This window comes from Paramacrobiotus metropolitanus, unplaced genomic scaffold (genome assembly GCF_019649055.1).
Source record: "Paramacrobiotus metropolitanus isolate TYO unplaced genomic scaffold, Prichtersi_v1.0 Parri_scaffold0000037, whole genome shotgun sequence".
NCBI classification, from domain to species: Eukaryota; Metazoa; Tardigrada; class Eutardigrada; order Parachela; family Macrobiotidae; genus Paramacrobiotus; species Paramacrobiotus metropolitanus.
In genome coordinates, this window is record NW_026570257.1 from 958,839 (window position 1) to 986,080 (window position 27,242).

Below are 27,242 nucleotides of genomic sequence, written 5' to 3' on the forward strand. Positions count from 1 at the left end.
AAAATACCTTTGCAGCCAGCGTATGGTAAAGTACTTACAAAAACCAAGCTCGAACCGGAATAAAAAATTAAACCGCAACCGTATGGCAGATGCACGATAAACTGAATAAAGCGCTTTGCTGCTTTTAATTCTCCAACGGCGCAGCTCATCTCGCATACCCCACAGAATACCTAAACTCACAAACGATTAAATCAGATTTTAGTAAAACGAATCGTACAACTTTGTTTCTGCAGCCCATCTGTGACACTGTGTATGAACAATCTCCTGCATGGCAGTAAAAGGGCAGGTAAACTCATACTTGTGCACAAACCAGATCATAAAAACTTTTGAAAATCTTTAAATTTAAAAGACAATCATCGACAGAACCAAGACTGAAAAACTAAACAGTAAGCTGAATCCACATTCCGAATTGCGGTAAATCAATGTGGTTCTCACAAATGGCCGTGCAGCACAGTGAGCACACTACGGATAAAAGGAACATCTGCAGCCTTTCCATCCGCTCGGAATCGCCAAACGTATTGGTTTTGAATCCGCGCTTCATAGTAGATTTTTCTGCGGTACCGCAATCGCAGACAAAATCTTGAGAGGCTCCAGATGCGGGCGACCGGGTTCCACTATCCTCATCCACCAGCACCACACGGCGGTGCGGACATTCCTACCGAAAAACATTCTATAGACATGGTATTTCGGTTGTTACAACAACACAAGTCACGATATTCGTATTATTGGCTTTTCTGCGCATGGCAGCTAATACAATAAATACTATGTATACATTTTAGACAAATTTATGCTTCCTGCTACCGACGTTATTATGGTACTTACAAATTTTTGCAAATGTATCAATAACATCAAATAAATGCACACATATTGTATCAGTAGATTCAGTACTGTTAAATGCACGCGCTCCGGGAAAAACACGGATACTGAAATAAATAATGTAGTACAAGTATACAGTATACCAAACAGTAATAACAGCCATACAACTGGAAAAATTAATCTATAAAGTCTGCACTGCAACAGATTCTAATTCTAGTAAACTAATTATTTGAAAAGTCGAATATTCTATTAAATCAAAACTCAGAACGACGAGGATAAACCCGTTACACTTAATTAAAAAATTACAAAAAGCTTCAACACAATTTTATCGTTGAGCATTTAACGAAAACGTTCAGGAGCAAAACATTAATTACGCACCGCTCGTTTTCGGTAAACCGCCCATCCGCCTGCCTGGACCGGGCGTCCTGTCAATAAAAAATCTTATTAATTGTAAGTATGTATGAAAAATTTATGACAAACGCAAGCAGTAAAGCTGAGAAAGTTAAAGCTTCAGCAGAACCGCTTTACGGATTGATTTACCTTGTTGTACGACCAGCAGCGGACGATGAGGAACGGCTGCTACCACCGGAATTTAAAAACTAAAACATACACTAGTAAACCAATAGTAAACTTATCGGTCGGTAATCGGTATAAAGAAAGGAAATACAATTTCTTACGCTATCATCTGTTTACAAGAAAGTGTACAGTACGTATTGTACAACAGTGTACTGACTTGTGAATTCACAAATAATAATTTTCTGAAGCTCGAATTTATAAGTTGTTCAAGACATGTTAAAACCACTCAAGAAATTAAAAACTTTTAAAATTATATTTCTACTTGAAAGGTAAGTACATGGTACATGACATTTTACTTCAGTTATCGAGTCGTAATTGAAAACTATTTTAACTTACTGGGAGCAATGTCTTGAAGCTGAAACGCAAAAAAAAACAACACTGGTAAACTGAAATCAACAACAACGCTGATAACGAACTCATGGTTCAGGAAGGCAAATATGAACAGTCTCTTACAAGAAGATGACGCCAAATATAAAAGACCAAAAGGTATCGGAGATCTTGCTTAACGACCATGGTCTTCCGTTGGAGATCTCGCCTGCGAAGAACGTTAAGTAACAACGTAAACTTCGTGTATGTATGTTGGTCGTATAATCCCGAATTCGGAATTGTAGCAGAAAAAACAGGTCTCTAGTGCTCTAATCTTACCTCCAGAAATGTACGGCATTTTCCGGGATATGAAGAATGATTCAGTCCCTCGAAAAGGATAAGCTATAAAGTCTAATAAAGATAAAGTCGCTCAACAGAAAAGCCAAAAACTGCCACTGTCAGTGCAAAAGACGTCGTCCCGTCTACGGCCACATGGCGGCTGTCAGATCGTAAAACTTGTTCTTCACACTTTCCTCGTTCGACAAACTGTAAGTTAAAGATTTGAAAATCAAATCAAAAGTAGACCTACAAAACAAGACGCTGATAAGGTACTTACTGCAAACACAATCACAAAAAAACAGGCACTTACTACTGTACGAGTAGCAATCCTAATCGATTTGTAGAAATTTCGCCACGATACGTCCACGTCAGTTGTAATGAGGCATCGGAGGCGAACTTCTATGGAATTCCGAATGGCCGGGAGTTTTGTTGATGTTTGCTGTTTGATTTACAAAGTTTGATCAAAGATCAATGATTACAGGACAATGAATTTGGATAGTTTGATTTAAAACCATTGATTTTCAGATCAGTGATTTTCAGTCAATGATTATGAATCAATGATTTTCGGACACCATGATTTGAAATCAGTGATTTTCAGATCAGTGATTTTCAGCCAATGATTACGAATCTATGATTTTCGAAAACCATGAATTTGAAATCAGTGATTTTCAGATCAGTGATTGTAAATGACTGACTTAAATGTCTTGATTTTGGATTAGTGAATACATTTCACAGGCGATTGAATTAAAATCAATTGTTCATTAAAGATTGATTTGCAATCATAGACTGCCTTTCACTGACCTGCCATCAGTGATTTTCAATACGCAACTGTCGCCGCGTGCACTGGAGGCCGCTATTCGGACTTGGAAAACACGAAAATGTTTGGTATCCAGTGCACCGTAGACTCTGCGGCCAAAGAAAACCGTCTTAAAACGTGGCTGCCCACTCCTGTTCACTACCACCCAACCAATCCGAATTGCGCACAGCTACTCAGTACTCAGTACTGAGTCCAGATTACTAATTGCTAGGGCAGCTTTAATTCTAGCATTTATAATGATGTATTACGTGTGACATTCAACTAAAATAATATCGAAATAATACATTTTCTTCTGGATAAGAACTTGACATTTCATTAGCAGAGATGAAATTACAGCCACAATTGCTTTTACATTTTCCATTAACTGGCAAACTGAAAATCGACGAAAAACAATAAGTATATCAGTTGAACATCTTAACTTAGAAGGCTTATAAATCCTTTTGTAGTAATGTACATAAGAAATGATGACTATACGTGCACATAGATTTTTACTTATTTTTTGAAAAACGAAGAAAAACTCCGTTCAGTATATATTGATAAATTTTGTTATGCTGTGCAAGAAAATTTGACAACATTCTAGACAAATACGAAAGCAACACATGTATCCGAATCATAGAAAACAAACATTTTACTACAGGTCGTACATTGAGATGTACTGCTGGCAGTACGATAAATAATGCTAATGGTATTGCTAAAGACACAAGATATCAGCTAAGCATCCCGAATATTTTTCTTAATTGTACTTTATCACATCAGAAAAATAATTATAGCGTAATAGCACACAGAATTTAAGATATTAAAAAATTTAGGCAGCACATCGCAATGATTGTTGATTTGTTTAACGTAATGCATCTGAATTCTTAAATACTTTTTTGAGTGAAATATAAGTCACCCTATTAACATTTTGTTTGCAAAACTAAAGACAAAAGTGTTTTTTTTTAACTGAAAGCTGCAGATTGTCCGCGTCTCTGCTTTTTTGAATTTGTTAATTCGGCTCGATGCACTGCTAAAATTCATTAATAACTTTGTCTTGCGTATCAAATATATATCCATGCTTCCAGTTTACCGGGTTTAATTTTTACGCCTCAAATTACTTCTGATGTGATTAACTATAATTACAAAAATATTCAATATGCTTAACTAATATCTTCTGCATTTTAACTATACTCCGGCGTGTACAGAACTAGTTTGCCTAATGAACCGCCTGTAGTACAGCTCGTAGTATAGCCTGTAGTATGACCTTATGTAAGGCCTGTAGTTCTACCTGTGCTGCACTAACAAGCTAAATACTCCATTGAGTTATTCTCACACATACCAGACGCATATCGTTTTATAGAAAAAAATTAGCTTTGTTAAGTAGGATTTTTTGTAGTGGGTTGGTTTCTATTTTTATCGTTTAAAAAACATGTTAAGTAAGTATAGCATTTCGTCCAGTGACGTGTCTGTGCGCACTTCAAAGATGCCGCCCATCACGCATCGGAGATACCGATCTTCTGCAGCGCTGATTGCGGGCATGCTGCATCGCGTGGTTATTAGCTCGTCTGATCATATCCGGATTCAGTGGGAGCTGGTACAGAGTACGCTGCAGATTCTGAGCACTAAATACTTGAACGCGATGTAATTTTTGTTTGTGTTCTGAAGGTTCCAAATCTAGATTCGACGATTTTGAACCTTAAATGCACATGACAATATCAACAATCTATTTTGTGAACTCTTTGTAAACTCAAAACTAAAGCAAATAAAAGATTCTTTATTGCCAAATGTCGTACAGGCAGGCCAGCGCTCAGTTTTCACCGAATGTCAGTATTTCGGATGCGTGATGGGTGGCGTCTTTGAAGTGCGCACAGACGCGTCACTGGACGATTTGCAATACTAACTTCACATTTTTTTAAACGATAAGAATAAAAACCACCCCGCTATAAAAAATACTGCTTAACAAAGCTAATTTTTCTCTATAAAACGATATGCGTCTTGTATGTGTGCGAATAACTCAGTGGAAGTATTTAGCTTGTAAGTTTAGTTAGTGGGAAAGACTGTAGTACAGCTTAATGTTCAGCTATCACTGGTCAGTATTACTTAATGTACATCCTGGAGTACCCGTTAATGTGTTGCCTGGAGTAAAAGCTTTATGTTTTTCGTGACCGGATCACTGGAGCCCATATCTTATCTCGCTTGCATAGAATGCCATCCTTATCTTCTTTTACAGCATAACAGAATTTATGATGATATACAGAACTTTGTTTTTACTTGTTTTTCGCATTTTTCATCGAATAATTAAAAATCTGAAGTACTGCAACTTATCATTATTTGTGTACATCACTCTAAATGATTTCTAAACCTTTTTACTGGAGTATATTTACTGGAATCGGTAGATAGGAATTGGAACTTGTAAAGCGTGAAAACTTTTCCAAGTCTGAATAGCGGGTTTCCATTGCACGCGGGGACGGTTACGTATTGAAAATCACTGATGGCAAGCCAATGAATGGCAATCAATGATTGCAGGTCAGTCTTTAACTAATTATTGATTTAATACAATCGCCAGTGAATCGCCAGTGAATTGTATTCAGTGATCCAAAATCAAGACATTTAAGTCAGTCATTTTCAATCACTGTTCTGAAATTCACTGATTTCAAATCATGGTGTTCGAAAATCATTGATTCATAATCATTGACTGAAAATCACTGATCTGAAAATCACTGATTTTAAATCGTGGTGTCCGAAAATCATTGATTCATAATCATTGACTGAAAATCACTGATCTGAAAATCAATGGTTTTAAATCAAACTATCCAAATTCATTGTCTTGTAATCATTGATCTTTGATCAAACTTTCTAAATCAAACAGCAAACATCAACAAAACTCCCGGCCATTCGGAATTCCATAAACTTCTATGTATGCAGTATTTTGATCTTATTGTACTGACGTCACCGCTACACGCTCCGTCCACCGCTGTGGCAGCTGATTTCTATGATTTGCTTGCAAGTTGCAACGACGTGCTGCGTTTGCTTTTATCGCATTTTTTAGATTTTTCAAACAGTTTGTGGTATTTTATGTGATTTTGCTTCCTTATCCTTGACTCCTTAGCACCCCACCTTTCAACTTTCATCAGTAACGTTTTGTAAAATGTGGTGTATCAGTTTTATAACTACTTCAGTAGAATGATCGTAAAGAATGCCGAGAAAAGTGAATCTCGTCACATTTGAGGGCTTTTTAAGCTTTTAGTCGTGAATCTGTGTCTGGACTCTGGATGTTGCTATAACTTTGGGATAGCTCACCGATGAATTGACTGGCGCCATGTCGATCTCCTTCCAGCAGATCGTGGCCGTCGATGCCCGCTACAGCCTGCATCGTCTCCCACAGGATCCGCAGTTTCGCACCTTATACATTCGACGGCGCAGTCAACTGCTGCGGCAGGTGTTCAAGAGCGATGGCCAGATGGTGTCGGGCGCTGCGGCCAGCAGTCTGACACCCGACGAAGTGCGGGACAGTCGCAAAACCTACCTGCACACACGGCTGGCCCTGCTGGCGAAAAAGTACGGATCGCAGATGGACAACCGCAGTGTGTTTGGCTCGTCGGGGAAGAACAGTCGCTGTCGCAGTATCAGTCGCTCCACCATCAACAGTCGTCTGCCGGAGGACGGGTCCGATGAGGAGAACACCGTGCATTCGGCCAATTTTACCACGGCTGCTGGTAAGATTTTGTACTTGTAAATTAGTCAAAGTTTTGTAACCAGTGGGCCAGATGTGCCATGTGGGTATAGTGGACTCGTAGATTGTGGTTGGTTAATTTTAAATCGTTCTTTTTTTTCCATGGTCGGTGTGATACACAATTTCACTCACATCGGTGCTCGTTGATATTAATTTTGATCGTAGTATGTAAGTATTATGTACATATTTGCCAAAGTTTGGCAATTTGTTTACGTTTACTGGAGGTGCAATCAGTTTATGCGAAATACAGCTAATAAGAATTTTTTTGGTTGTACAGTGTATAATTTAACCAATGGTTTGCCGATTTTCGTTTCTGCTGTTGTTAAAGCGAAGCGGTCGTTTTTCGTTTGCACGAAAAATTGAAATTGTTTGCTGCAAATGTACTGTAATGAGTACTAACACAAGAATGCATTGAGTTATTGCACAATTGCAACTGTAGTTATCGTTCGTTTATTCTGGCATCGCATAACTCAGATTATTGCATTTTTTTTATGCTTTTATAGTTGCTGCTCCGAAGAAGTCCGCGGAAACCTATGCGTTTTCCGGTGTGCAGCACATCTTCGATCAGCACAAGAAGGCCGTTGGTTCCGTGCGATTCGCCGGGGACGATAAACACCGTTTGGCTTGCTGTTCGGCTGATGGCATGTTGTCTGTAATTATGCTATTACCCAGTTACGCCGAGGGAGAATCTCCATACTCCATCCAGCTGCTAAAAGGCCACACCGATGAGGTAGAAAATTACAACGGTGATTTCGAAATTCGCTAATACAAAGGCCATTTTGCTGATACACTGTAAGTTATAAGAGTACTTACTGTTTTAGGACACATACTTATTGCAGTTTAATTTTTGTGCAATGAAAAATCTGAAAGTCTGAAACCGAAACCAATCTCAAACTGAAAGTTATTAGCTGCGGATTTGAATGTACTCGTACATAGCCGTTTTACTGTACATACCACGAATGCCTAAACTTACGCCTTAGCGATTTTTATAAAATTAAAAAACTTAAACATAATGACTCGCATTTTTGGTGATTCTCATTTTTGGCATTTTCGCTCGCATTCGCATCGCATTTTTGGTAATTCTTAAAAACGTTTTTAGGTGACTGATTTCTCATGGGGTACATCCGGTGATCTCATCGTTTCCTGTAGTTTGGACGGTTCAGGTACTGCACATTTCTCTCTCTCTCGTAGCAAATGCTGATCATTGGAGCTGGATGATTTTTCATCCTTTGTAGTTCGTTTATGGGACACCTACAACGCTACCTGTCTGCGCACCGTGCACGACCACTTCCGCTGCGGCATCCTCTCCTGCACCTTTCATCCGCGCAATAACAACTTTGTCGTCACCGGCAACGAGCGCGGTTTCCTGCAGGTGCTCAACGTGTCCACGGGGAAGTTCCTCTCCGAGTCGCTGGTGAAGACCAACGGCCGGGTTCTGTGTATGTGCTTCGACGCCGTCTCCAGCATCCTGTGGATCGGCAACGACAACGCCACGCTCTTCTCCTTCCTCTTCGACGTTCTCTCCTCCAAATTCATCCTCATCAAACAGATCCACCTATCCTCAAAGAACGTGGCCATCACCAGCATCAGCGCGCTGACGACCGCCGCCCAGCGAGGTCCCCTGGATCGCGGGGATGAGAAACTCCCCGGGAAGACCCCGCTGCTGTTGTTGAATTGTTCCGGGAATGCGCTGCTGCTCTTTCAGATTAAGGAAGCGGATTTAAGGAGGCAGCAGTTGATCTTGAAACGGAGGTTTATCATTCGACAGAAGAAGTTCCGGATTCGCTCGTCGTTTTGCGCGCGGGGCTCGGCGGCCGGGCAGGGGGTGGTGGTCAGCGGGAGTGAGGACGGACGGGTGATGGTGTACGATGCGGATAAGCCGGTGAGTAAGGCCTGCGTCAATGAACTGCAGGGACACTCGGCCGCCGTGCTGGATGTGTGTTTTAATCTGGATGAGAGTCTGCTGGCCAGTTGTGACGCCAATGGGATCGTTATCATCTGGAAGCGGGTTAACAAGGCTGGAAATTACTGAAAAGGAATTTTTTAAAATTATTTATTCGGACACTGTCCGGTTGATGGGATTCTTATAGATCTGCTGCATGAATGTGATGGGTATAATGGGAATTTTTTATGTTAACTTGGAACGGAATCGCGGTGGTGTACAGACGGAAATTAAATAATTTGAACATGTGATGAAATTGTGTTGACGGCATTCGTCAGTGGGCTCCCGTTGAAATTCTCGTCGACCGACAAAAAAACGAAGACACTCGCTGTACTTGCGTGATTTGTATAGTTGCTGCTTCGGCTGAAATAATGGTACTTCGAAGTATTCATATCGTTATTCATGACAATGCAAATTGCCCACTTAATGGCAGCGTTTTGCTGCTTCGTTTTTTGATTAGTCAGGGAAATATCGGCATTCTGGATTCTTTTCGCAGCAGAATTGCGTCTGGTTCACCGCTCGATCATTCACTCCTTCGCATTGTGGAGATTAAAAACATTATTAGAGGTGCTAGATTTTTTGTTAGTATAAGAGCTCGTTCCAGCATCGCAACTCTTGCAGTGCGGTTTTGGCGTTGATGTTTTTATCTGAGCAGTTTAATCTGGTTTTCAGAAACCTTGAATTTTAAAGCTTGCAAAATGTCGCCTGGAAGCACATCATCATTTTCACCGTTTTATATACTTTTTGCATTGATTTTGTTGATGGTTTCGGGCCTCGGCGCGGCTGCCACAACCACCGGAAGTACGTAATGTGACAATCCGCATATTTTGTAATTTGTGAGTTGTGTCATAAAACCGAAATGACATTCGTTTCTTATCAGGTTCCGTTCCGGTTCCCACTTCCGGGCCCATTATTGGTAAGTGGACTGTCCTGTCAAAAACGAACTGCAAAGATATTTTCACATGTATTTTAAGGATATATACAAATATTTTATTTTCTCAAAATGCGCAGTAACCTTAATTCATTACTCTCGTACAAACCCGAACGCTGTATTCGCGCTGTATAGAGTACGCAATATGCATCTACGTATCCTATATCTATATAGATATGTAAAGTATTGTACAATACTGGTATAGATATAAATATTTCGGCTATGCTGACTCAATCGGACACTTCTCTTATTATAGCATATTGATAAAAGTTCTTACTTCCTTATTACAGGAGTCCTGGCGGAAGAAATAACGTCGGAGTCTATGCAAAAATTTGCTACATCCAATACATCGTCTTTCATAACCGCTTCGTACATAAAATGGATTGAAAGTGGCGGAGGTCGTGCAGTACCCATTACGTCAGTGGAAATTTGTATACTCGTACTTGCTTTTACTTAAAACAGTAAAAATACCGTACTGCACCGTAGATGTTTCGTACGTTCTTTCACTACGAATATAGATATTACCCGAATGTCGGGTGCATTGTATGCCACTTTATAAACTCTGTAAATACCGCACATAAATTGTATACAAGACATTAAGGACAGCATGATGAAACGGTACTAATGAAGCGAAGGAATCGTTAATCATAATTTACTTTTCAGTCTCAATCAACCGGATAGTTATTACAATAACCTGATCTCTAAATTGAACGGGTACGTATGTTTTATATTTTTACTATTGCAAAGCGTACTTGTTAGTATTTTTGACAGTGCGGCATGCAAAGATACTGGCACATGTTCTTTTCTATAAGACTACGAAGTAATCGGCACTTTGTGTATGCAGCCTCGTGTTTCCTGGAGGTGCGGCATCGTTACATCTGGGTGGATATGCGAAAGCGGGAAAGGTTCTCTATGGCACTGCACAGACGGTAAGATCTGCAGAAACTGGATTTTTTCATTTGTCTCCTGAAGATTGCCTTAAAGCCTTAAACGTAGTTGTTTTTCAGATGAACCAGCAAGGCAATTATTTTCCCATTTGGGGCACCTGTTTAGGATTCGAACTGCTCAGTACGTTCACAGCTGATCGGGGGAATATTCTGGGCTCATGCAGTGCAGAAAATATCAGTTTACCGGTGTCCTTTCAAAATGGTACGTACGTGTAATTAACTACTGCGGAAAGAATGCTAATTTCTACAGTGTACAATGCGCAGTGTTATTTAATGGATTTTCCAGGATATAAAACCTCAAAAATGTTGGCCAGTGCCTCGACCGACATCCTCAGTATGTTGGCCAAAGAGCCCATCACCGCCAACAACCACAAGAAATGCCTGGCTCCGACTAATTTCACGGCCAATGGTCTTAACACCAAGATGAACATCTTAGCGACTTCAGTTTCCCAGGATAACGTTGTTTTCGTGGCAATGGTGGAAGGTACGAAACCACTGGCCTGCTTTCTAAAATCTGCAGAAAACAGGATATGCGGTATCTTACTGTGCCGTACTGTTAAAAATTTACTGAAAATACTTTCCAGATTCTCGATATCCTTTCTATGGCGTTCAGTTTCATTCGGAGAAGCCCCAGTTTGAAAGTCATCATCCATCAGCGGGAGCCTTTGCAGCGCATGCTGTCCAGGCCGGCCAATATTTTGCAAATTTCCTGGTTTCTGAAGGTAACCTTTAGATACATGTGCATATACTCTGTAGATATGTATATCGTTCCAGAACATTAACGCTTTACTTAACTCGATTTTGTAAAGAAATGGCTCATATATCGAGTGACTTAAGTAAGTAAGGAAGTCAGTTAATCACTTTCCGTTATATATGAACTTGGGCCTTACTTTACAGCAAAGAAGAACAAGCAGCGCTTCGCCAATAAGGAAGAAGAGGATAAATATTCTATCCACAGCTATAAACCAATTCCCGCCAGAGGAACCATCTACGATGAAATCTATGTTTTCAACTGAACTGTTCTAGTATTTTGAACGTTAGCGAGAAGATTTTACGATGTCTTGGGTGCTTGATTAGTTACAATTTTTTACGTATCTAAAGATATACGTTTGGCTGCGTTTATAAATAATCAGTGCGGCAATCGCAGAAACACTTTCCGTATCCATCCGGTTCTGCAGTTTTCAAAATATAATGTATAACGACATACCCTAATAACATACAAATCGTACGAACAAAATTAATAATGCACAGCTAATAACAATGCGATTAATGTACAACTCTAATGAGGAAATTTAATTGTTGTTTTCTTTAATACATATTTAAATCTTTTAAAATGCAGTCTTCTAATGCTGGTATATTGAAAATTCGCGATACAAATTCGCGGTAGATAAAAACTACTTATTACATCTTAGCGTGATGTTTTACATTTGTCATTTAAAAGAGATTGATAGGTATGAATGTCAGCTTCTTTCTGCAGCATGCTGCGTGGAAATGTTCGCGCTGGGGAAAAGAAAAATATCTGTAGATATAAGACTCACTGAGACAATTATACGAGTACGCAACTTGATCGCCCTTTACAAATTTTGCTTATGTGCACGAAAGTCTGGCTTAGGAAACCAGTTTCTCAGTGAAGATGTCCCTGAAATCTCCTTTGCAATGAGTAGTTTTAGCTGACAGCTTAGCATATTGCTAAACAGAGACACGCGACTAAATGTGAAAACATCATCAGTTATGGCAAATATGGAACCGCCGAACACTTTGTTAAGTTTCCCGGATGTCGGTTTTCGTGAAACGGAAAACTTTTATTCCGACCGGTCATTTTGCTTAAAGCAGAACGGGTTCCGTGTAGAATCCCGGACCACTTCTAAGCAAGCTGTCTGTGGTTTTCTCGGCCGTCGAAATTCGGGAGTTTACTTCCGGTTGGTTAAAGTTAACCATGTTTCTAAAAATTGGTCAGCGTCCATATTCAAATATTGCGGAAGTAATCGCTATTGTCGCGATAGTTCTTATTACTATCTTACATCGAGGTCATGCAGATGTCACTCCCGACGAAAGTAAGTGCAATCGCTAGAACGGCACGTGACTGTGATCAGTTTGATTTTACTTGTTACTGAATAATTCTTGAATGCACTCCTTTTCAGGATCCGCTGTATCCCAAGCATCCCGTGACGCTCCTGTTATCGGTACGACAAGAGCTAAGAGTGTTAATAGAATACGTAGTTTTTTATGTAACTAAAGTTTTTGAAACGGTTAGACATTTTTATGGAACGGTATTCGGCTTAAATTTAAAGAATGACTATTCTATTAATTTTTTAATACCGTTTAACTTTTGTATTTAATTGATATGCCATGCAACCAGAAATGGCTAGAAGTACGGTTAATTATAGTGTAGCCGCAATTTTCGTATTATTTGTTCGGCTTTTCAAGTGCAAACGATAAAAAAAAGGATTAGGATTATACACATCAAATGCATTACGCGTGTGTGTTTATCTCTGCAACCGTGTCTTTGCGGCATATACAGTAGTTGCGTACGTGTACATACTACGTCGGAAACCTGTATCTCGGGCGTTTGTTCTTTGATTTTCTTATTTGAATCTGTAATTTACCATGGTCTCCGAATATTGTTTTACTGATTATGCAACCTTGTCAACAGGAATATTGGCCGAATCGGTTGTTTCGAAGAAGATGCAGTCGACACTGGGCGTGAAGCGGACAGCGTCCTTTATAGCGGCATCCTACGTGAAATGGGCGGAAACGGCAGGAGCGCGCGTTGTGCCAATACTGTAAAATATATGAATTGGTTATTTCCTTCCCTAAAACAAAACATGAACATTTGACTGAGAAATTTATTACGAGCAGTGATATGGTATTAACACAAATTTACAATTTACTTACGTGCGATCTTGATTCAGGTCACTTATTAGCATCAATATCAACCAGTAAACTGTTGGGTTTGTTTTACAGACTAAATCAACCTGAGAGCTATTATGCAAATCTCATGAGCAAAATCAATGGGTAACTATAACTTGCTATACTTCTATACATTTGAATGCAATTTGCACTACTCAGTACTTGAGTAGCAGCTAATTCGACAACGTTGCACTATAGGGTGATATTCCCGGGAGGAGCGGTTTCGTTGAGCCGGGGAGGATATGCAACAGCTGGTCGAACAATTTTTGAACTTGCAGAAAAGGTACTTGCACAAGATATCAGCCCAGTCATATCTATATACAATTTTACATGCATCTGTCTGCACATAATTCGAGTATTATTTTCACATAAATGAACCCAGCTTAGTAGACTGGGCATTGCATTGAGTTCTAATGTTCTAATGAAAACACCAGTCGTCAATTAGAGCGGCAAAATGAATTACTCTGTAGTCTGTGCATGCGTTATTACAATATTAAAATGCCATAAACACTTATACGATGACCTTATTAGATGAACCAACTGGCAACATATTTCCCGATTTGGGGAACATGCTTGGGATTTGAGCTGCTGACGGTGGTAATGGCCAATCGCAATGTGCTGGCGTCGTGCAGCGCAAAGAAACTCCATCTTCCAATAAGTTTTCAGAGTGGTACGTTTAATTGCGTGCACTATTGTGCGACTATTATGAGCTGCAGCTAATATTTATGCTAATCCTGCATGTGGATTTTGTATGGTGACAACTGAAAACTGAAAATATTAATATCTGGCAAATTAACACACAGAATGTAAACATATAATACAGGTTTGTATTAGGATATCATAAGTACCGATTGCCTACTAGTAGACAACCTACATGGCTTTCTTCTCATTGAATATACCAATGATTGAAAATATCTTGTTCAGGTTATGAGACCTCAAAAATATTTTCGGCTGCTCCTAAGGAAATCATCAGCATGCTGGCAAATGAACCCATAACGGTCAACAGCCACCATAAATGTCTCACGCCGACTAACATGACCCTTTCCGGTTTGAGCTCCCGTCTGAGAAATTTGGGTAATTCGGTTTCGCGAGACGGAATTGTCTTCTCAGCGGTATTTGAAGGTACGTTAACGCCTTGCGCAGGTTGTAATCTTGCGGTTGATTATGGGATTCAGAAATTATTGATAGGTACATGTACTCAACGCAGAGATATGAACCAAAATTAAAGGTCTTGTTAATAAATATATTGATTTTCTCAGATATGCGGTATCCTTTCTATGGCGTCCAGTTTCATCCGGAAAAGCCGGGATTTGAGCCTGGTTCCTATTCCACCCATGCTGTACAGGCTGGCAACTATTTTGGCACATTTTTCGTTAACGAAGGTACAATGCTGTATAGGTTAAGACTGTAAATAGTGTACGATAACAGCATAACGTAATCGCAGACTCCAATTAAGTTTTGCAGGCAAGTAATACTTGCTATAAATCGCTATGGCGGTTTACTAATACACAGTTTTGTCTGCAGCAAGAAAAAACGGACAACGCTTTGCGAGCAAGCAAGAGGAAAATGCATTTTCCATTCACAACTGGGCACCAACACCGGCACCGGGAACCGTGTATCATGAAATCTATTTATTTCGGTAGCCAAAACAAAATGCAATTCTGCGTTAGTTAAACCTGTGCTTTTGTATTGCTTCCTTACTGTAAGCAGGCATAAATTTGCTGCTTACAGAGAGAAATTTGTCGCTATCACAGCCACTATTTTTTTCCGGCCATTAAGTACAGAACGTCTGATTTTTAAAAATAACAGAAAACCATCGACGAATAAATATGCCGGAAGTTAAGAAAAAGTGCTTAATGCACAAACTTGATATTGCGCAAAGTATTGACCAGCTAAAGCTTGCGGTAGTTGCCGTAATATTCCACATTATGACAAAATACAAAGTGTTAATTGCTCTTGACATTTGACAGTTGGATAATGATTCGGCTATTGTCGTGAAACCGGCAATTTGCCGGTCTGTCATCGCTACTGAATTTTAATGAGTACCATTAATTTATTGATGACCACCAATTAATCTCATATTAATCATCCACGTAATACCTGTACGCCGGTAATTTGCCAAGCGTGAAATTAAACGATTAGAAAGTTATCGCCAGGCGCACGCATTATGCCATTGTTTCTTCCTGCCCGGTCCTTCTATTCATATCCGGTTTTCTTCTAAAACTACCAGATTCATGACCGGCTCTCAGGTTTGTGATAGCACTCACACTGCTTGAAAAAATGCAAAATCTTGTACGGCTTAACACCAGCTAATAGTTTTGTTGGGTTTACCTGAAATTGTGATTGACCATGGGATGTGGTCTCATCGCCAGACTGATTTTCCCGGTCATGTTTCTCTGGACGGTGTCAGCGGAAGGTATCATAATTAAATATCGAGCCATAATTAAATATCGAGCTTAAATTACTTTGATCAGCGATTATCATTTATTCGTTCAAGTTTACACTACCCTAGGTTTCCGCAATTTATGCTAGTGTAGCTCGTTTTTTTTGTTCGCTGGGAATAGAACAGTTATGCGGCGCTGCAACAAAGAAAAGTAATTTTTTTCTTGTTGGTAGTTTTGCTGCCACCAAACCAATCGAATGTCCCCGGATCTGCAGCGCTTAAAGATGGAGGAGAAGTCATGTCTTTGATGGTCACTTCCGGCATACTCCGTCTTCGGCATTCCTTATCGGCAACCACCGCCAACACCCATGCACTCACAAAACATGTGACCATGAATCCGAAAGTTTTGAACAAAATGCCGTCATGGTTCCGGCTTTTATCGGATTCCGACGATGCACAAGCAGCACAACGCCGACAACCTTGATGACAAGTTGATGTGTGTACATGTTATACGTATACATATTGTAAACACTATAATCATTATTGTGCATATGCTGATGTATAGTTTGTACAGACTACAAATACATTATGCGTGTGGTATGTTATACGTATACAAAAAGTATTAATCATGCGCAGCAATGGTAATGGGGTGAATCACAGCTGCAATCCGATTCGCGACCGTACAAATATTTGCTTGTTCGAACCATAAAAGTGTGTAAAGAAGTTATGGCATTACAAACATGGCTTCGATACTGCATATTCTCCGATGTACATATAATTAAGATTTAAGGACAGTATAGAGTGTAAGGAACAGACTTTTTATATATGAAGTCGGATTACACTTCAAGTTTGAATTCGTTAAACTAAACAATGTGGTTGTCGTTGGACGTTGCACCTTAAGTTACACTACGCGTACAAGGTGTGACCAGTTTGCCGCGCGTTAGTGCAGATTTTACATAAGGTCCTAATCGACATTTGACAACCGTTAACCGCAAAACACAACCAGAAACGTGTTCTGAAATAAATCTGAATGGCGGCAGTGTAAAGCGTAAACGTAGTCGCACTTGTGAACCGCTGCATCCATAATAATGGTTACCGGTCTAGAAGACCAAGGGCCATGGGTTTATTACGAAAACTGCTTAAAAGCTTTTGTTTGTCGTAATTAGGTGTGATTATAAATGCAAATTTGCACATGGTGCGCCTGCTAGGCATGGTTGCCAAACTCAGAACGATAAGGAATGATGTAAGCTGGTGAGAACGCATATGTTATGGGATGGAAAGTAGTATGTTGCGAGTAAAATGTAATTCTCCGCGTAAACAGCACTCGGTGATATACCTGCAACTGTAAATTCGGCTTGTTCTTGTAATTGTTTACAGCGCCTATTAAACGGCACTGATTTGCATGAGAGCATTAAATTGACTCACCTAATTACCATCATGAATAAAGCTGATGACAGTATTCTTCACGTCGGCTACATTATGATTTGCATATTCGCATTCATTATTGGGAGCGGATTCATACCGGCAGCCTGTGAGTTTTAATCTTATACTTACTAATTGTTTTTACAACGGGTGGGCCATTATTAAAGTTAATTTGCTTATTTAATTTTCTTCCTGGATCCTTGTGAAGCGCACAAAAACCGCTGCATGAAGCAGCATAAATTAGAACACATCGGAAGATATTGCGACGCACTGCCGCCACTGCGTAAATATTTAGTATGATTTAATTTACCATTGAGCTGTAACAATTGTGGCTTATTGATATAATGATGATTCAGTAATTTTCTTAATTTTTCACTACAGAGTAGGACTATACCGCTACAGTATATGTAGGCATAAGAACCATATGCTTTCCAAATAACACTTTTTATTATTTTGGTTGTTTACATACAACTCTTCCATTTTCCTCTACAGTGGCCCAGGAAAGCAACCTCATATTGCCGGTATTCAGCGGTATAAACGCATATCACGAAGGAGATGAAGTCTTCAGCACGGTTGTTGAATCGGATGCCGTCCTTTTCGTCCCCTAGCACCGGTAAAGATGCACACCAATTCTGATCCTATGAAACTGACCATCGAGAAGCGCTACTTTCGCGAGATGCCAACATGGTATCGGCTGTTGCAGAATTTTAACGACGTGATGGGTTATGACATGTCTTGATCTGGATGGGCACGGTTGTGTCAAGGCAATTGCACGAGTACGCCCTTTCAGTTACATTTCGCTCATTCACAGAATCTCAAACCAGATTACGCATTAAAGCAAACAAACGGAATTATGGAGAAGGCATTGTGCTAGCAGGTTCTAGGTTAACCAAGTAAACCGCACATTAGTACTACCCTACTACAAATTTAATGCACAACCTTAAAGCTGGATCTATCCGAAAAAGGTCAACCCTCAAGAAGAGGTTTAGAGAACTCGGCACCTCGTTTTCGACCGACCATACACAGCCCGATATATATTAGGAATGTCTGGTTTGGCATGAAAATTTCCCTTTCTCGTAACGAAACCTGGACCGACCTATGTATAGTAGCCGATAGTAGTGCGTTCCTTAGATTATTCACGGGTTGTTTTACAATGTGTTACAACGAACAACCATAGAGCCTGCATATAAACCTTCGGCTAGCATATTTGCTGCTACACCTCACTTAACGTATGCCTACATTGTGCTTGTACATGCAGGACGAGTAACTTAATCGCTCTAGGTTAGTGTTGCCACAATTTCATTGGTTCTTCCCATAGCCGGCGCAATCGTCCTCCACATTTTCACCCAAACAATCAGCAGGTTCAACACGCCACAAGTAAACTTGAGATACCTAGAGGAGTACCCAGTTAATAACAAGTTCATTCAGTGCGTATGAAATTAGTATTAGTATTGTCAGGAAAATTCAAGGATGACTGAGTAGTAAGCAGAAGATTTGTTAGTTGTGCGATGGAAGCCGTCTACACTCCGTTGCTTGTAATGGCTTTGCTGGTTTTGGATGTACGCTCAACAGGTAAACGCTCTTGATTAGTGTCACAAACTTATTGCTTAACGTGTCGTTTCGCGCGCATGCCACACGTGTTCGCGGTCTGGTAAGGTGCGGTAACAGATTTTTATGGAAATCAACATAGAAGTGTCAAAAAATGAGTCAGTAGCAACTATACTGTGTTAGTTCTAACTTCTAAGATTATTTTTTAACAACGGTAAGTTAATTTGATTCTCACTTTGTCTTGTGGCTTGAACTGTGCAGGTGCTCAATACAATCGGTTGATTGTTGTCGAAACACCCAGAGTGTACCGTGATGGAGACGAAGTGATGACACTAACTGTAACATCCGATATTCTGACCATACTTCGCCCTAAAGCGGCAATCAGCCCCGCCCCCAATAACACCATCACCGTGAATTCCAGTTCTTTCAGAATGCCGTCATGGTATCGTCTTCTGGCCAGATCGGACGACGATTCACAGCTGCAGTGGCGGTGACACGTACCGGAAAAGACACGCAATAAGGAGAAAGCGTAAATTGTTTTTGACTGATTGATTGAACCAGCATCTTGATACAATAGTTAAAGGTATTATGCATTTGTCTGATCTGTTTTTTTTAAAATTACCCAGTATCTCTGGTACAATCGGTAAATCCCGTGAATTCTAGAAAAAAGATCACAAGGTGAAGGTCAATAGGAAGGGCATTTTGTGAGCTGTAGCAACGTTATGTAATTCCAGATTTACCAGACAGCCTAACCGCCTAGGGCTAGAGGTGCAGCGCGCACGTTATGAATTCACATTACTTATGGTTAGTAACTATCGGTATTCTACACATAGCCATCCCTGGGCTCCAGTAGTGGAGAAAAAATTACATATAACTGTATAAGCGGTAATTCTTTCTTTACCACAGGTGCCGTATCTCTCGAAACCGACTCTAATTATACATATTGTGAGAGGATATCATAATACTGCAATATGAATATTGCAGTATCAAATTGTGCAATGTCGGAGTACCATGTGCGCATTAGCAAATATGCTCCAGGTACGCTATAATTGTTTCATGAAAACGCGAAACCTTTCCGGAGAGATAACTATATACCGCAATAACAATTAAATTATTAAGCCAACCTTAAGCTATAAAATTCCAGTAATACTAGTATAATACTGGTAATTCTTACAATGCATCATACAGAAATACCGCGCAAATCAGATATACAAAGATCCTAAGTAGTTATTCATTACATGTCACCTCGCGCTGGAGAGCTTTTCTGATGAGCGACAAGCCTGAAGCAGTATTAGAGTTATAAGCAGTTAGCAAAACACCTAATCTTGATTAACGCCCGTCGCATGGTTAACCAGTAGTATAATGCCGATACGACCACTACCTTTTGAAAAGGTCAACGGCAAGCCGACAGTAGGGTTTACCAATAATTTTAGACTGAGAGCAACGGACACGCCTATATGACGCCGAATGTATCTGGATCTGTACGTACACGCTAACGGGAACACATTTTTTTATTATTTTTTTAATTTCCAAAAACATTTTGGAAAGTATCGGCAGCTCAGTAGGTAAGTAAATTATTAACGCCATGTATCTGTACCTAAGCTTATCATGCGAACAATTTCAGTCCATCTGCAAGTACATTATTATCGCGAATTTTAACGCTCGTGACACTGTCACGTAATACACTTGCTCATTAGGATATTACGTAATTATAACAAAATTTTCTTACGTTGTTAACGCGTGTTGAAGAGACGTATACAATAATGTTTCCAGTATGTTCCCTTCAGGAAGTTTCCGATATACATTTCCGTCAGGACAAAAATTGCCACCACCTACAGTAGTTGCTGTTGCAATGGTAAAACCAGTAATCCTGCGAGATAATTACCCATGACGCTTGTATTTCTTAAGCGTATTAAATACTGCCGTGGAAAGACAGTATTCACATGAATAATCAATTAAATCTGCTTTGCTGTACCCGGTTTCTTCCGTCATCTCTGTGGGAGACTGCGGAAGCCAGGCTGTTGCGTTACATCCGTTTTCTTAGGGTTGCAGGAAACCCTCTTTCGCTTCCGCCCTTTAATAAGAAATATTAAGTATTTACACCGTTATTAATTTTGCACTGGCTTGTTGGTGTATTACCAGACTTTCCACTTCTATCTGCTTGCTGTGCTAGTAAAGACAGAGCCTTATTATACCACCCCGAAACTGGTATTACAATAAACTCTTAACTTCTCAGGAGGTCAGAGGCGCAATTAAACCGTTATGAATGCTACACATGAGAATGGAAGTTTCATTACAGATCAGTTCCCCCATGCAAACTGGACGCCCTTGCTGGTGATAAAAACCGGCGTTATGCTGCTCTCCATCTGCCTTAACGTCGGAGTCGGATTCTACCATTTAACATCACCATCGCAGGTCACTCCGTTCAGTGTTTACCTGGTCGGTCTGTTTATCATGAATGTCATTTACTGTTCCATGTGCACGCCACTGGAAATCGCCAGTGAACTGTACGGCGATTGGTGGATGGGACATTGGGCGTGTAATTTCTACAACTATTTCGAATTTGTCATCAGTCTCGGACCAGTGATGTTACATGCGCTGATTGCTGTCAGCCGAATCTGGGCGGTCGCCTATCCGGTATCTTATAGAGAGAAGCACACATACAAAATTGCCATTCTGCTATCGGCATTAGGATTCGGCTATGCACATATTGTGGATGTACCTGGTTATGTCATTGATATGCTGTATTATCATCTTCCCGAGAAGGAATACGGCTGCCGATTGCATACGGCGGTGATGCGAGAATGGAGTCGTGCGGAAAGCGTCATGTGTCGACTGTCTCCTCTGCTGTTGATTATGCTCGCGTATGTTTATGTGACCGCGGCCATATGGCGGAGAAAGCGCAGACGAACAGCAGCGACCTACGCGCGTAACTACGAACTGAACACGCTTCCTGTGAACTCTACGGAAACAGCCGTAGTACAAGAGGCACAAAGTGTCACAACTGTGTGTAAGCACCCGGTGAAGGAAGTAAAGGCTTCGTTGATACTAACGCTAACGGCAATCAGCGTGATGATTTGCTGGTTGCCAGCTGATGCCATGTTTGTGGCTTATTTGTTCTTTGGAATTCCCTTCTCTACAACTACATTTACTGTCGTTATGCTCCTGTACTCTATCCAGGGCGTGTTTGATCCGCTGATGCTGCTTTTCAGTCTGAGAAGAATTGCTGATTAGGACGGATGTACGAGTGTTTTGGATCGTGAATTATGGCCCAGCCTCACCAATATGACTACGGCATAGTTAATTCATGTTTGCAGGATACGCACACAGCCTTTGTAAAAATTTGTTAAAGTACACTTTACAAGATCACATGGTTGTATGAGAGCCGTGGTGACCCGCCATTTCGTTGACGAAAATTCGTCGACCGTCACTACGTCGAATGGACACAATGTCGACCCGTCACGACGTCGAACTAACGCTTAACTAAACCATTTCAGTTTTCTTAGGTTTTTTAGGTTTCTTAGGTTTCTTAGGTTTTCCTAGGTTTCTTAGGTTTCTTAGGTTTCTTAGGTTTCTTAGGTTTCTTAGGTTTCTTAGGTTTCTTAGGTTTCTTAGGTTTTTAGGTTTCTTAGGTTTCTTAGGTTTCTTAGGTTTCTTAGGTTTTCTTAGGTTTCTTAGGTTTCTTAGGTTTCTTAGGTTTCTTAGGTTTCTTAGGTTTCTTAGGTTTCTTAAGTTTCTTAGGTTTCTTGTGTCGGTCGACGAAGTGTTTGTCGACGAAATGTCGGGGAGCCGTTGTATGAAACGGGATGGATCGAGTTACCCATCTACGAAATTGCCTGACACTCGGTACATCCCAAGCTGACACAGTTCCACGCTCTATGAGGACCTGCACGCTTACTGTACCTTTGACCTTCCGTATTTTCAAGCCTGACCGTGAGTGTGAGTGAATATCTCTGGCAGTTTGCTGAATTTTATAAAATCTTATGTACGATCTGTACCGCTCTGTAAAATCTGTATCGCACCTACTGCTCTGTGAGGTTTCTTTATCCGAAACCGCATTTACAAGGGTTGATGCAGGACTTGTAACGTTGTAAGTGTATGCTTTTTCTAGGCTTACGAATTCGTTCTTACTGTTTTGCAGTATCTTTTTAATAACGATTATTTTTCTAAGCGCTAATGGCGCGGTTATTAAGTTTTGTTATACGAATTAACTTTCGCAGATCATCTCTTTTTAGCAGATACATATTATAAGTTTTTGTAATGTATAACATTCTTCGACATTTATTGCAGATAATTAATCACCGCGTAGAAAGACCAAATACTGGTATGGGATTTGAAAGATGTATTAAAACGGCCACCACATCACGCAGTTTTGTTTCGTGAAAACGCACTACAGTATATAAACAAACTTAGCTAATTCGACCGGTCAAAACACCAAAGCCAGTAATTACCGGTAAGGGTTTGTATCTTGTAATGAACTTAGCGCTGTAGAAAACGTCCGAGCGACGTCTTTAACGGTCGCCACACAGGACATGGTCCAGTTAGCAGTCGTAAAGTCCTTCTGGCCAAGCAGCGTCTGTAGAATAGTTAATCCATGGTAAAAGTCGATCAGGTTCTGCAGCCATTTCTCAGTATTCCCGGCCGATGCGTGGTTCTTCCCCTCCACTAAAGTAACTTGCAGTGTCAGTCCCAGCTCGTTGAGAATATACTGATATTTTGCTGCAATTAGTTTGCGTATTGTTACCGCTCAGTGCCTAATATTAGTAAAACGAGAGAAGCGGTGCTGAAATGACGTAACGTTATACCTTCGCCTTCTAAGTGGTCGCAGCACGTGAACGGCGATGTGCAATTCCAGCCAATAATCGGATTTATGGAGGCAGACTGCAGAATGGTGTCGATGGCGTTAACGATGTTGAGAGCGACATCCGGACAGTTTCCCGGTGTGATAGACAGATTCCCGGCGGCAACGGCAACCACAAGGCTACTGCCCTGCTGTAACTGCAGTATACGGCTCAGATAGACCCCGGTGCTGTTACCAATGGTGGTGTTGGGATGCGCTGCAGCCACAACAGATAGCGCCTGAATCCAGGTGGCATAGTCTTTCTGCTCTTGCTTGTACAGCGCTACAAAGCGGTACCAAGAACTCAGTTACGCAAATTGTTATCGATAGTTCGGTTCCACCTTCTTGGTATCGCGTTTAAAGATTGCTGTTGTATTAAAAATACTATTATAAGAAATAAATAAAACCGTATGTGCTGAATCGCTGATCACCTTCTCCAGTCAGATCGGAGTGGTTGGGCGTTGTCGGAAAGCAGCTGGGTGGTGGAGAGGTATTGTTCTGAGCTCGGATTGTCAGAAGGAGAGTGCCATAACACACGACCATCCATATCACGAATTTATCCATCTACAGTTAATATTAAATTTCTTTTAATCGAAATAACTGATGTGTCTGCCTAGTAAAAACCTGTACGTGCATGTAAAATATACGGTTTCAAGGCTTGTTGTCGGTTTTGCGGCAAACAATTTCAACCATGTTGTAAAACAATGACTGTAGTATACGATATATACAGAAAACGCATGGTTTCTGAAGGTACATGCATACAGTATCATTCGATACGAGTGCACGGATGACGTACCTACCCGCAAAATCGCTACAATCGAGCGCTCAGATCATCCTAGCGGCTAGCCACTGCTTTCGCTGTAACATGTATCTCCAGCGCGGCAATGGTCGCAATTCGCGGCAAGATGTATCAGCGACTGACTGTACGTTACAGCTGTTTTTTAAGCAATAAGGCGCGATTCAAGTATTACGTAACGCTAAGGGGTGGGGGGGTGGTCATGGGTTTTTGTTACGCCTTGTTACATGGGGTAGGGGGTCCAAAAATTTTTGTTACTTGCGGGCCGACACCCCATAAAAAAACGAAAAAAATTAATATATTTTAATTGAAATTTAATAGGGGGGTGGTCGGGCTCTCTGTTACGTATGCAGTTAGGGGGTCGAAAATTTTGTTATGCGGTGTTACAAGGGGTGGGGGGTGGTCCAAAATCACGAAAAATCGCGTTACGTAATACTTGAATCGCGCCTAACAGAAAACTCAATGAGGTTAGTTGGTTATTTTTGTCCTAATTATAGTTATTAAGTGCAATGCGCTTTGGATCGGAGCTAATATTCACCGTATAATATCTAGTTTCGATGAATTTTATCGATCAGACATGAATGAATATATTACAAACGCTACTCGTTTTTTTCTGACATACAGAGTAGTAAGCACATACTAATACTTCATGCCAGATTTAACAGAACTTCTTAAAGCCACAACGGTAGCAAACTCAGCGGATCGTTCTTGGTTGATAGCCGGGAGCTGTTTATCTTTCGCAAGGAATTTGTTGAATATTTTGCATATGCTTCTTAATCTGCGACGGTACTCCGCGTTCATCATCAGAAAAATCAGCTATAAGAAGCCCAGGTTGCAGATTAATAATATTTACCGTATTTATTATTCTTGATCATCAAATATTGTAGCAAAGCAGTGTTCATACATACCGATACAATATGAATTAATGAATATGAATTAATGAATTACAATATTGACTAGCGAAAATGACGATTTTATCGAACCCGCAATCACTTGAAATAGAAGTAACTCAACCTACCGGAATTGTAGCATATCCAACCAGGAACACAGCTCGAATAATTAGTGATAACAGCGGAAGTTTGACATAAGCAACGGGATACAAGCTCAAAGCAATCGGCGCCGGCATTAACGTGGCCACATACCACAGATACGACACAAAGAGAATCTTGGCGCTTCGGTATCGCCGCTCAAATAACCTTCGCGTCTGGACATTATCTCCTTTTTTAACCACTGTTTTCTGCTCCGCACGGATTTGCCTCTGATCCAGGCGGTTTTTAACGGCTACTCCGATAAAAATCCCCAAGTACAATAATCCCAAAATAGTCAGCGGCAGCGTGACATTGACGTTGGTGACAATGGCGAAATTCACATCCGGTTTGGTAATTCCGCACGTCCCCCATGGCGCCGTGACCCCGTAGGTACCGGCACGACCGTAAACAATCTGCGTGGAGCAGCCGAAACACACTGCCCAGATGCTCAGAATCATCACAACAATCACTTTATTCTGGATCAAGACTGAATATTTCATGGGGAAGAATATGGCAATGAATCGGTTAATGCCGATTAACAGCGATGACCAGTTGACCGCGTTAATACAGGTGTAGTACATCCACGTTGTATAGACACAGAAAGGTGTACTTAGTGGATAATAAGGTGCGTAGCAGTAGGTGGAGACGGTGATAAGGAAGAGATGGACGGCACAGTGCGAGGTGAGGACTGCCAGGAGGTGGGCGATCAGAATCCCGGAACCGATGCGTAATTTGGCTGTTGAGAGAATGATGGACATGACCAGCAGATTGAGAATGGTGCCACCGATGCAGAAGGTCATCATGGCCCCGAACCACACCGCCAGACCGACACGGTAGGTGGTGTATAAGGACGGTGTTGCGGTCGTATTGAACGTGGTGAGATTGGAGGAATTCATACTGGAAAGATGTGGATTCCACTCACAATTTTACGAAAAAATTGCTGCTTTCATGCTACACTTTCCTTGTTCTACACATTCATTTAATATGCCTATAAATTGCGCTGAATAATTTCTCGGAATGAAAACTGCCAACAAACTGTAAAATAGGCAAAATATATTATTGAGACTTATATAAATGACGGCAGTATAAAGAATTGAAGAAATAACTGAAAATAAATTCAGCGGAGAAAGTGTATAACGGCATACGGTAAAAATGCCCCATCATAGCTAAATTTAACAATTTGTCGGATTCTCAGCCGTACAGTCTGTACACTGGTGCGACATTTCACCTTTTACGCGATTACGGAGACTCTCAGCGACAACCAGTATACTGTAAGTGGTTTCATTTTGGTATGCTCGCGATTGTCCTACGGCAAAGATCCTCCTTTCGCTTTCATTTCCAAAGGGAAAACAGTTTAATCTTTGATTTTAAGCTATAATCAATAGAAAACATCTTGAGCGAACAGTGTGACGTCATCCTCCTCCTATGCGCTTGCCGGGTTCAAACAATATTAGGTAACAGAAACTGTCAGAAAGGATGGTACCGTATCGTATAACACCACTGGAGTGTGTGATGTTTTGCATAATCTACACAAGACGGTATGCAGCCAATTCCGCTGGCAAACGCAGAGTAAACATCCGCACAGCTCTCGATAAATCAAAGCAGGCTCCCCAGTGATTTATTTAGTAAATATTAAGTCGGCGGCGAAAGATTATCCAATGCTGGACATTTGTGCAACACTCCTTTTCTTTAACGCAGCAACCGGCATCGTTTAAATGAATTTTTTATAAATTTTTCACCATGATAATGTCGTGTTACATGATCGATACGTCGAGTAACCACTTCCCTGCCACGCTGAGCGGTATGAGCACTCTTCTCTCTCAAACTGGTATGGCGAAAACAACTTGGAGGAACTATGGAGATAAGAACCGGAACACAGGAACCAGGAATCCCTATCAGGAGCCCTGCGAGCCACACGAACAGACGAACGAA

At 40.7% G+C, this 27,242-nt stretch overlaps 6 protein-coding genes across 10 annotated transcripts; 4 read left to right on the plus strand and 2 right to left on the minus strand.

Moving 5' to 3' along the window:
* Positions 1 to 207: 207 nt before the first annotated feature.
* Positions 208 to 2,420, minus strand: LOC129589807 (selenoprotein K-like). 2 transcript variants are annotated; one of them, XM_055484686.1, is made up of 7 exons: positions 2,315 to 2,420; positions 2,038 to 2,244; positions 1,846 to 1,927; positions 1,729 to 1,747; positions 1,357 to 1,415; positions 1,195 to 1,241; positions 208 to 655 (listed from the first exon to the last, which is right to left on the minus strand). In XM_055484686.1, the coding sequence occupies exons 2-7, from the start codon at positions 2,054 to 2,056 to the stop codon at positions 621 to 623; spliced, it is 261 nt and encodes an 86-aa protein (XP_055340661.1). In that variant the 5' UTR covers positions 2,057 to 2,244; positions 2,315 to 2,420; the 3' UTR covers positions 208 to 620. The 2 variants fall into 2 exon arrangements, with proteins under 2 accessions (XP_055340661.1, XP_055340660.1); XM_055484685.1 differs by having other exon boundaries at positions 2,038 to 2,341.
* Positions 2,421 to 5,826: 3,406 nt separating this feature from the next.
* On the plus strand, positions 5,827 to 8,798 carry LOC129589789 (WD repeat-containing protein 13-like). Its single transcript, XM_055484654.1, has 4 exons — positions 5,827 to 6,546; positions 7,067 to 7,293; positions 7,663 to 7,726; positions 7,799 to 8,798. The coding sequence occupies exons 1-4, from the start codon at positions 6,150 to 6,152 to the stop codon at positions 8,593 to 8,595; spliced, it is 1,485 nt and encodes a 494-aa protein (XP_055340629.1). The 5' UTR covers positions 5,827 to 6,149; the 3' UTR covers positions 8,596 to 8,798.
* Positions 8,799 to 9,019: 221 nt separating this feature from the next.
* LOC129589855 (gamma-glutamyl hydrolase-like) lies at positions 9,020 to 11,524 on the plus strand. The gene is made up of 9 exons (XM_055484750.1): positions 9,020 to 9,306; positions 9,386 to 9,421; positions 9,727 to 9,853; positions 10,100 to 10,150; positions 10,281 to 10,365; positions 10,444 to 10,585; positions 10,670 to 10,867; positions 10,968 to 11,105; positions 11,281 to 11,524. The coding sequence occupies exons 1-9, from the start codon at positions 9,204 to 9,206 to the stop codon at positions 11,397 to 11,399; spliced, it is 999 nt and encodes a 332-aa protein (XP_055340725.1). The 5' UTR covers positions 9,020 to 9,203; the 3' UTR covers positions 11,400 to 11,524.
* A 605-nt stretch (positions 11,525 to 12,129) lies between these two features.
* LOC129589846 (gamma-glutamyl hydrolase-like) lies at positions 12,130 to 15,123 on the plus strand. Its single transcript, XM_055484740.1, has 9 exons — positions 12,130 to 12,437; positions 12,525 to 12,566; positions 13,037 to 13,166; positions 13,348 to 13,398; positions 13,492 to 13,576; positions 13,825 to 13,963; positions 14,218 to 14,415; positions 14,553 to 14,675; positions 14,818 to 15,123. Exons 1-9 carry the CDS (start codon positions 12,320 to 12,322, stop codon positions 14,934 to 14,936), a joined length of 1,005 nt encoding a protein of 334 aa, XP_055340715.1. The 5' UTR covers positions 12,130 to 12,319; the 3' UTR covers positions 14,937 to 15,123.
* Positions 15,124 to 19,644: 4,521 nt separating this feature from the next.
* Positions 19,645 to 21,880, plus strand: LOC129589759 (alpha-2B adrenergic receptor-like). The gene is made up of 2 exons (XM_055484611.1): positions 19,645 to 19,684; positions 20,946 to 21,880. The coding sequence occupies exons 1-2, from the start codon at positions 19,645 to 19,647 to the stop codon at positions 21,878 to 21,880; spliced, it is 975 nt and encodes a 324-aa protein (XP_055340586.1).
* A 987-nt stretch (positions 21,881 to 22,867) lies between these two features.
* On the minus strand, positions 22,868 to 26,610 carry LOC129589830 (alpha-1A adrenergic receptor-like). 4 transcript variants are annotated; one of them, XM_055484716.1, is made up of 7 exons: positions 26,539 to 26,610; positions 25,301 to 26,345; positions 24,923 to 25,098; positions 24,287 to 24,420; positions 23,918 to 24,050; positions 23,452 to 23,769; positions 22,868 to 23,365 (listed from the first exon to the last, which is right to left on the minus strand). In XM_055484716.1, the coding sequence occupies exons 2-4, from the start codon at positions 26,204 to 26,206 to the stop codon at positions 24,312 to 24,314; spliced, it is 1,191 nt and encodes a 396-aa protein (XP_055340691.1). In that variant the 5' UTR covers positions 26,207 to 26,345; positions 26,539 to 26,610; the 3' UTR covers positions 22,868 to 23,365; positions 23,452 to 23,769; positions 23,918 to 24,050; positions 24,287 to 24,311. The 4 variants fall into 4 exon arrangements, with proteins under 4 accessions (XP_055340691.1, XP_055340689.1, XP_055340690.1 ...); XM_055484714.1 differs by having other exon boundaries at positions 25,301 to 26,591; XM_055484715.1 differs by having other exon boundaries at positions 24,283 to 24,420; positions 25,301 to 26,591.
* Between the last annotated feature and the right edge of the window lie 632 nt (positions 26,611 to 27,242).